Source organism: Sinohyriopsis cumingii, chromosome 5 (assembly GCF_028554795.1).
Source record: "Sinohyriopsis cumingii isolate HCF-2022 chromosome 5, ASM2855479v2, whole genome shotgun sequence".
Classification (NCBI taxonomy): Eukaryota; Metazoa; Mollusca; class Bivalvia; order Unionida; family Unionidae; genus Sinohyriopsis; species Sinohyriopsis cumingii.
The window spans coordinates 26462595-26472789 of NC_142965.1; the positions used below are offsets into that span (position 1 = coordinate 26462595).

At 35.5% G+C, this 10195-nt stretch overlaps 1 protein-coding gene across 1 annotated transcript; it reads left to right on the forward strand.

The window, feature by feature from the left end:
• Window positions 1–300: 300 nt before the first annotated feature.
• LOC149798827 (uncharacterized) lies at window positions 301–9737 on the forward strand. The gene is made up of 6 exons (XM_089958088.1): window positions 301–492; window positions 929–1027; window positions 3548–3617; window positions 4676–4828; window positions 5101–5255; window positions 9394–9737. The coding sequence occupies exons 1-6, from the start codon at window positions 301–303 to the stop codon at window positions 9562–9564; spliced, it is 840 nt and encodes a 279-aa protein (XP_089814214.1). The 3' UTR covers window positions 9565–9737.
• The last annotated feature ends 458 nt before the right edge of the window (window positions 9738–10195 follow it).

Below are 10195 nucleotides of genomic sequence, written 5' to 3' on the forward strand. Positions count from 1 at the left end.
ATAGATGATGTGTAACCGGTGAAAAGAAGGCGAAAAATTCCATTTGGGACAGTAGGGTCTTCCCTGTTCTTGATAGCATGTCACCATTGTCATATGGTCCGTTCTCACATAGCTCACTTTCCACACCCTGATTTCTTGCATTACTTCAGCTGTTGGTTGAAGAAATATTGATTGACAAGCAAGACTCTAGGAATACCCAGAAGAATCCCACAAAAGCTGTGAACTTCCACACCTATGTTCCAATTCTGACCAGTTCTAATAAACTGCACACTTTATTTGTAGAAACTAAATAAGTCGAAGATGCATTGGACACTGTCACTGTTGACCATTTGCTCTGTGATCCTCTGTCAAGGTGCCATGGCTCAAGATGAAAGGAAAGTCATTACATACAACACTGCTCTGCAATTTAGCATTCCCTTCAAAGAGCAGAGGAGGAGGAATCTGCTGAGAGGTTTAAAGGCTTTAAGTGCAGATGTTGCCTGCTTGCAGGAGGTAATGATGTATCTCTCTCTCTCTCTCTCTCTCTCTCTGTATATATATATATATATATATATATATATATATATATATATATATATATATATATATATATATATATATATATATATTTGTGTGTGTTTTGTGTCTTCATTGTTTTAAACAGTTTTGCTTCTCAATGCCGGAATGTAAATACATATTGTTTAAGCGTGCCACTCTTGAGTATCTTTGCGTATATTCTTTATCGTCTTCGAAAGAAAGATCTCATTTAATTCAAAATGAAGTAAAGCTTTTTCTTTCTTTCCTTAACCTACTCCAACTTTTGAGCCGTTATAGACGTATCTATGAAGGTACACGTGTTTGTTTCCTCTCTTTCCCATGTTATTACTATCGTTCTGATTTTGTTTGTTTATTTGTTTGTGAAATAAAGAGACTGTATAATTTATTTCAGGTTTACGATGGCTCTGATGTGGAATGGTTGTTGCCGAGACTTAGGAAAACGTATCCGTACTCCTTTAGTTTCACGCATGAAACGGCCACAACGCTGAAGGTAACCGAGGAACCTCCGTGCAATCGCCAGAAAATTACCGAATTCCTTACATGCGTATCGAGCCACTGCTCAGGATTCAACACGAGTGTTCACGAGGATAGAATTTCCCTCCTTTTGTGCTTACAAGCGCAGTGTGCAAGTCAGGTGTTTAGCCTCTCACAAGATTGCTTGACGTGTTTCTTTCTCCGAACAGATCTGACAGAGGCAGCTAATGTGTAAGTAAGCTCGGGTATAAGATAATTTGTGTTTATATACTAAACCATGTGACGAATGGATTCTACGTTCAACATCTAAATATTAAATTGTCATTATATATTCGCCATTACGACGTCATGAAATCACGCTGTTGCGAGCCGGGTTGCATAACGAGACCGTGTAGGTCAGGTTTGGTTGGTTTAACGTCACATGTGACACATTATCTACTAGCTATATCAAACCGAGATAATGAGAGCTAAGTACAATTCTCCACGTCATGAGTTTACGGCAATGTATTGATTTATTGACTTTTTTCTAATCTTTTCTCTAGCAAATAATAACAGCCATCCACAATTTTGCTGCCTTGTTTGCAAATATTTAAATTTCCGTCAAATTCATTTCTTAGAATTTCTGTCGGTTTTGTACAGTATGCACGGTGTGTGCCAACTTAACACGAAAAATGGCCCAACAGATTTGGCAATTTCTTGTGATCATTCATTATTTCCATTTACGTGTCATGAAAAATAGTTAACTTTTGTAAGAAATATGATGCACAAATTTGCAGTTTGATTTGGCTGGAAATGTTTTTTTTTTTCTTTAAAAAAAGTGTTTTTAAAAATTGGTTTTCAGTTTCGCTTCACTCTGAACATTTTCTATTACTTTCCGGAATTGTACAGGGTTTTCTTTGTATGTGATTTAAAATATTCTATATAAATATATGTCAATGTCTCATTTTATTCAGTAAAAAATTTTGTCAAAATATCAAAAGCGAGGAAAAACATACATTTTGTCTTTTGTTAGTCTTTATTTGCTAATAATAAAGTCATTCGATCATTTTCCCACATACTGGTAAATATTATTTATGCCACGAGTGAATCGTCTATAAAATCGGATCATTTCATACAGCCAGAGTTAAACAAAAACAAGCAGAAAACGTGATAATAAAAACATCTTAAAAATCTTGTTAGTTGTTAGTTTTAATTGTAAGTTTGATTACTTTTGAGGACTCAGAATTAGCTTGAATCTAGTCATAATATTTAAAAAAGGAACCCTATCCGAATGTATGTATATATACGGTTAGGGTTCCATTCTGTTAAGGATGTAAAGTATGTACGCCGTATCAATTGTATACCACGAGCTGTATACATTTTTCATTAAAAGAAACGAGGCTTGCAGAGTTTCCTTTCAATGAAAAATGTATAGGACGAGTGGTATGTAATTGATACAGCGTAGATATTATACATATTTTTATATCACAAACAAATGCACATACTTTCTCTTTGAACTGTGTTACTATTAACTATAGACAACTGTGTATTGACCGAGGGAGAAAGTTATGAGATAGCACGGATGACCCGTCGCAGTGCAGCAAATACATAAAGGTAGAATGTTATCAAGGAGTGCAGTATATGTGATAAAGGACGTAGAATAGTATCGAATTATGCCCCACCACTGTCTGGTGGTGTGTAAAATGAAAACAAAGAGAGAAAAAAGTGGCGAGGCATTATGGACTAATCAATAGGCATTAATCATGCGAGTAAGCTGCATTTCATACACTGAATTTGTTTCATTGCACATCCGATTACCTCCATCATCCGTTTTACCTGGAAGCATTCAAACGTTTCATACTAAATAAAACAAGGCATACGAATTGGATCTTAATTCAGCTAGTCTAGTTTGAATTCCAAATTAATAAACATTATAATATACATGATAAGGTAAGTATTTACATTCGCGCTAGTGACTTATGAGACTATTTCCTTCTTTCTTCAGGTGTTTAAACCAGCAGACGAGCATAAATGTGCCTGGTCTCTTGTTATTCAGCAAACATAAGATCATCAGCGCAAGCGCAGTGGAGCATCATCCAGGATTAATGGAGATTGCAAAACAAGGCTACCTTCAAGCAGATGTACGTGATTTGCAGAGAAAGATATCAATACATGAATATTTCTTACTCGTCTTTCGAAATATTTATTATAGTCAAGCGTTAATCCTAATCTTTGTCTCCAATCAATCAAAATTTATTTTGCGCAGCTGATATAGGAATGAGCTCTTCTCATTGATGATGCCATTTATTTATTCATTTATTGCACTTTTAATACTTTTGCTTTTGTCTTCTGCAGTTGTGCATATGTGGAATACAAATAATTATACTACAAAGAGATTCAAGTGTCGTGTGTAAATCTAGTTTTCGTGCCATGAAATAATGTTGACATACGTTTGCATTTTCCTGTAAATCACTATTTTATATTATAAATGTTTTTCATTGTGTATAATGCATTAGGAGTATGCCATAAAATATGCGTACCATTTTAACTGTTTCAGATCGATACAATAGGTAGAGTTGTATGCACACATCTAGCAACACCGTTTTTGGGAGATCTCTATCCAGAAGGTAAATAACACTAATTGTAAGAAGAAAAAATCCAACGAAAAATGTATGGGAATTATACAAACATTGTAAATCATTGCTCAATATGTTTGAACTGTTACCTTTGGTTGCTGAAATGGTGATGAAAGGCAGAGCTTTAGCACTGTTAATTTATAGACTTTGATTTTTATTGGCTAGAGGGAAAACTAACAAATCTTATCATACAACAAAATATACTAGCATATGAAATCTGATTATCCTAGGCTTTTTGAAAGAAACGAAGGGATGTTGCATGTTCAGATATGAGTGCTTGCGTTTTTACATGAACGATTTTGTAATATCGCACGACTATTAGGGTACCGTTCAAAATACTTGAAAATATTGGGATATGATATGGACTATAATCTATACTGTCAGAGAACCATTCACGAAACAAGACATTTAGATATGATGGGGACTATTTTCTGGACTTCAAGGTAACATTCAAGACAGACACTTAAAAACATTGGGATATGATCGGGACTTATCTGCAATACCAGTGTACCATTCAAAACACAAACTTGAAGACATTGGGATATGATATGGACTATTACCGGAACTGTTCTGCAGATACACACAAGGATGGTTGCACTTCGGCCCATTATGTAATTGTGTGTGTGTAAGTCTAATTGTGGGTCTGCAGGTAGCGACATAACACATTCAGATAGGTATATTGACCAGTAGTTTTATTGGTTCCTTATGACTGATAGAAATTGAAATAAATGTTAATAATTCTACATCAACATAGTTTATTGCACAATTGAAAATTTCAGTTATTACAATAATGATGAATGTGTCAGTTCATCAGGCCACCTAAAAACGTTATTTCATCATGACAGTTCAGTATGATTAATTACTGAAACAGTTCGTTATTGTCAGCAAATGAAAACATATTTTTCACGGGAATTGTGTAATAGTGATAGTTAGTGACAATTTGATGCAATGTTTCCAGATTCTGAGTCTAGTGACTAGAGGAGCTAAGTTTAACTTGATGATGTGGGATAAGGAGCAATCTAATATATAGGTTCTTTTCATATATGTAGCGGCGCTTCCGTACAGTAGCTATGTGGAACAGAACCTGGCGGAAGTTAATAATCTCCTGACAGTTGTCAACGGTACAACGCCACTGGTTTTAGCTGGAGACTTCAATACTGGTCCTAGCCTGCCTGACATTGGTATTTGTGAACAAAATCCAGGTAAACCACTAAAATTTTTAGATAGCGACATATGTAACAAAATTATGTCGTTGCAGCTTTTCATCGTTTTTGGGCTGGTTACAAGTTCAAATATGAATATAATGCCCTTCAGAACTATAACGTTTTGCACAAACCCTGTTGAAAGTTACCAAAATCAAGAACCCTGTTGCGAACGACATTACTTACACAAATCAGCATTGGACCCGTATACACTGCAAAATGAAGTTGGAACGAATATGTTATAATGATATAACTAATTTTGTGTATTTCAGATTCATATAGAATATTAGATAGCAGTGAAGCCAACCTAACCCACACTATACTTGATGATTGCACATTTTGTACCAACAACTCATGGACTGAACACGAGTGCGACTGGACGATAGACCACATCTTTTTGCGAGGTCACACCTTTAAGGAAATCAAGGTAACGGAGAATCACTACGTTTATACATTATCTAGAATAGTCTTAACCATAGTGGTAGTAACATTTTCTATTACTCCAATATAATATATTTTCCCTTATTCTATCACGTAAAATGTGTTGGACGAAACTTGATAGATTTACATATAACCACTAAAAGATGGATTGCATAATACAGCGTGGTGTGGTGAGAGAGGTGATCAACCAGTAGATAAGTTTGCACAGTTTTAGCGGCACATCAACACACTGCTTGCAGTTTAGTGCCGTTTAGTGCCGATTAATGGGTGTTTATCGCAATAAAGACTAGCAAAGAAAGAACACATATCCTTTAAAACAACCCAAATCCTTAAAGTATAGGTTGCAACTATTGTACATAGTCCTATTAAACGTCGAAGACTTTTCCTTTTTGTACATCAACACGAGACTCATCGTAGGGCTGCAAATGTTGTCTCTATTAGTCCACCTACCATATGCAGAGGGACTCATCGGGGCCTCAGATGGAGGGATCTACTGGACATGTGTGTGAAAATATGGCTAAAGTAAGGTCCCTCACTTTGTTCATCGTTTATGTAACAGCTGAAACATATTTTCAAATAAAGAAGATAAATATTAAGTGAAGGCGAATGACAATACGAAGTAAAACACAAATACATTTTATGAGGTTTTCCTACTGAAAGTAAAACAAGTTGTACAAGATGTATTAATATGAATAAAGATTTATATTTGAAATGCTTGAGTGATGCTGCGGAGCTGATTTATCCAATATTTTCATCCTTCTATGCCATTTTTGCTCTCATCCTCAACGAATTGACATTTAAGGGCACCATAGCTTCACCGAGGGATGAGTTTCTAACGTTGTTGATAAGGTAACATTTTGGCAGATGATCACGGAAGTCATGATATTCGATCTTAGATCGGAGTCCAATGGCAATGGTGAGGGTTTAAACTCCCACTTGTCGTATTGTATACTTGAATGTAGGTCTGCTTAGAGATTGACTGATGTTGTTTCTAACTTTTCAAAAATCTCCACTCGTAGCACGTAGAGTCTAGCTTAGCTAAGACGTCTATGCGTCGCACGTAGCCTACCATAGCTAAGTCCTCCACGCATTTCACATGGAGTCTTGCTTCTTTATTGATTGTTGTGTAATCATTAGCATTAATCATCAGATAGAAAACAGTAAAAATTCAATTCAGTTTTATAATTATATCTTATTTTTTCAAGAAATGTTTGTCTTGCAATGAAGGTACAACTGCACACGGTCCATTAATTCTAAGCTGCGTCATTGTTTGATTTCCTTTATCCAGTTATTAAATCCAACATGGATAGAATTGTCAGATTTGGTCAGCTGTGTGTCATCAATGGCATCCAAAATGTCAGATTACAATACCATGGAGGCCTCATATTCTGTCAGCTCTGTATCATTAATGGCATCCAAAATGTTAGATTGCCATAACATGGAGGCCTCAGATTGTGCCAGCTGTGTCGTTAATGGCATCCAAAGTGCCAGTTCGCCATACCATGGAATCATCAAATTCTGTCAGCTTTGTGTCTTTAATGGCATCCAATGTTCCAATTTGCCATAGCACATAAGCATGAAGATATGTGTTCTTGGCTTCATTTCGTTCGCCAAGGGACATTCTCGGCATGTTCGTTAAGGGCAAGTGACCATGCTGTTACTATTTCTTTATTCAAGTACAAATTCACTTGAATAAACTGCGGATACATACAATTTTTCCAGATGACACTCTGGCATCTTTTCCCGATTCATGTAGAAGTAACTGCTAATCAGATCGACTGAATCATTAGTTTGTCCATTGCTTTTAATTCGATAGGTGCAGAATGAGTCAAGAACGACATTATACAAATATACCAATTGACATTCTAGCATCGTCATTATCGTCGCTGGCATAGAAAATATGCCGAATTCTGACTTGGGAAATCCACACAAAGCTTGGTACAACATTTGCTGTTTTCAATTATCATTCGAAACAGTTCATTCTCTGACATATATATTTTTCCTTTCCTTGTTCGTTGTTTTAGGTATGAATTGTATTAAACATCTAATACCGCGTTGTCCTTCATGTGGTGGAAATGAGTTAGTAATGCCTTGACAAGAAACGTGGATCTAATTTGGGGTCCTAGGTCTTTTACAGTTTGAATAATCACAATTTGTCCAACTTTCGTCAGAGCTTGTGTGTGACATTTTGGTCGACGAGTACGCTTATTGAAATTATTTTGTTTGTGCTAAAGTAACATCGAGTCACTATCAATTTAGCGACGGAAGCTATTTTGTGAACAGCTGATTTTATTAAATATCTAAACCATGCCCTCATTGTCGTTCTACTCCTAGTACATATGATTCATCTGCTACAGTCCACTGTTTAATTATTTTCGACATATAGGTTTAGAGTGACGTTTCCTTTGGAGAATATATTATTTTGTTAGCGTTCTCATTTTGTACTAATATTAACCTTACTAAAATAAGGTCTACTAACTGGAAGATAACGAGTCGTTGCGTTTTACCTGTTTCCGCCTTTATCGTAAACATGTCTGGTAAATTCCACTTTGAAATGAATGACTTATGTCGGGTCTGATTCCCATGACATCATTTAGTGTTTCTATGTCTATGTCTAGCAGACTCCGAATCAGAATCACAAACTTTCCTGAGAAACGAATTCCAACTTTTCCGTTCGATCAGATGTCTATGTGTCCTAATTATTAACAGACTCCATATTTTCAACGATACGTTGGGCATCCTGATCGTAGTCCATACTGCCGGTAGAGGAATCTTTAAAACAATCTGTTACCATAGATAGTTTACATTATCTTGAGCATGTTTACAAGGAGTTCCACTCATGTGTAATTAGTCAATGTGACAAAAGCCATCATAAAATCTGAGAAACATTTTGGTACCCAATGCTTAAGTGGACAGTCTTCATAAAGCGAAATACGGGAAGACTTCTCTCACTCATTTGAATATTTGTACTTGTGGATATTCAGGCTCTGTGGGCCATGTTCAACCCCTAGGTTAATTTTAAGTTGAGAAATAGACGGTCAGGCCTAAAAGCGTTTAATTGGAGTAGATTTTACTTAATGCTTTAAACAATTTTTACTCTTATGCAGAGATATATTCGTTTTAACTAACGGCTATCTTCACCATCACTAGGAAGAGAAATCCATGTGACGGCATTAGAAATGAAAGTAGTTGATATTGGTGCAGCTAGAGGGAACTCATATGACCCAGGCCAATGCAACAGAAATGTTAGGCTATATATTTTTATCTGATTATCCACAACTTTGAAAACTGGCACAGTATATTAGAACTTAATGAAGATTAATACAGAAAACATATTTGAAGATGGGTGGTTTCTTTTCTCTATAAGTTGTATTATACAAGTTGTTTAAGGTACAGCTATGAACCACTTGGTATGTATGCTTCTCAATTTGTATGCCGATGCTTGTCAAAGAAATGGTGTTTTTTTTCATGGCGACTTAAAATTTTGTTTCCCTTTTATGCACTTTTAGCGTAATAAAGTTTGAGATAGGGAAATAAAACATGGAATAGGTCAATGAAACATTGTTAGTGAAACATAGGATAGATATATGAAACATTGTTACTTTCCTTGCCTGCCGAGTAACTTTACAGTCTTCTTTCAAAGGACATTTTCAGAATTTATTATTGTGAACTTCTATGACTCCACCGCGGATGGCGGGGACAAATTTCAACGAGTCAGCTTATTGAATGTAGTCTCTTTTCTGTACCAATATGTTTATATACAGTCTGTAGTCTAAGAGCAGAACCTCTTGCAGATTTTCTAGGGGTTCGTTTGTTTGTTTTGATTATTTGAACTGTTTAAGTTTTTATTTTTTCATTTTTTACATAGATTGTTTGCACATCAGATGTAAATGACCGTATATTTTATTACTTTTGAGAGGAATTATATCTAAAACAGACGGCTTACTGTTTTCTTAACCTGGAAGGATTTGTTCATTGTGGTATGTATTGTGGTATGTATAGACAAATACTCACCATACTGTCTGGCAGAATTTCTGTGTAGCAGTTTTCTCATGTAAGTCTAAAGTAAAAATATGATGAAAGGAATTGTAGCTCATTACTTCATTTTCCCATCATGCTTTCAGAGAATATTTGATGACCCCAAACTAAGGAAGACGTACCACATATCTGACCACTACGGAGTGATGGTCACATTCGTAGACAACATAATCACGGAAGATGATGAAACGAGCACCCAAGTTACTGAGACCAACAGCGACGCTCATAGGTCATCAGTACTATCAATAATCACATAACAAAATGTAGACTTTACATAGCTGTTGCGAGTACGATTATCACGTAGGACAAAATAGGTGATGGAATGACCCATTGTCACTAAGCCTAGAACAACATAAGCCATACATTTTCTGTCAGCGTCGGACAAAGCAGAATGCAGCAGAAATCAGCTTATACAGACAGACTTAGCATGTTGTTTCAAGTGTGTTTGTGTGATATAACATGGGGTTTTCATTATAGTTTTTGGTAATATTAAAAACTACTTTTCGTAATTATTGTCTTAATTATTTATTCTATTCATATCCCCAGGACGTTAAAGGAAACCTCAGTGTAATCCCTTGATGAAGAAAAGGATATAATTCTATTTATTTACAAAATGAACATGTAAAATCTTCAGTCTGAAAATTTTGATCAAACACCAACCATTCGAGAGTGTGCAGAATTATTATATATTGCTAGTGATAATTCCTTATTCCGAACCGATGAAGTGTTTAGAAACCTAAAGTTTTAGGAATAGAATAACAGGTCGATGGAACTTAATTTTGGACACAGGAAGAAATATAAATACTTAGGCACAAATATGATAGACGGGTACATAAAATATAATTTCTAAATGTACTAAGCAAGATGTATATAAGAAGATATAAGTTT

Bases quoted from the DNA above. Each gene is read 5' to 3' on its own strand.
- LOC149798827 (XM_089958088.1), top strand. From the start codon at position 301: ATGCATTGGACACTGTCACTGTTGACCATTTGCTCTGTGATCCTCTGT. The intron at 493-928 runs GTAATGATGTAT...AATTTATTTCAG, and splicing joins ATGTTGCCTGCTTGCAGGAG to GTTTACGATGGCTCTGATGT. The intron at 1,028-3,547 runs GTAACCGAGGAA...TAACTGTTTCAG, and splicing joins AAACGGCCACAACGCTGAAG to ATCGATACAATAGGTAGAGT.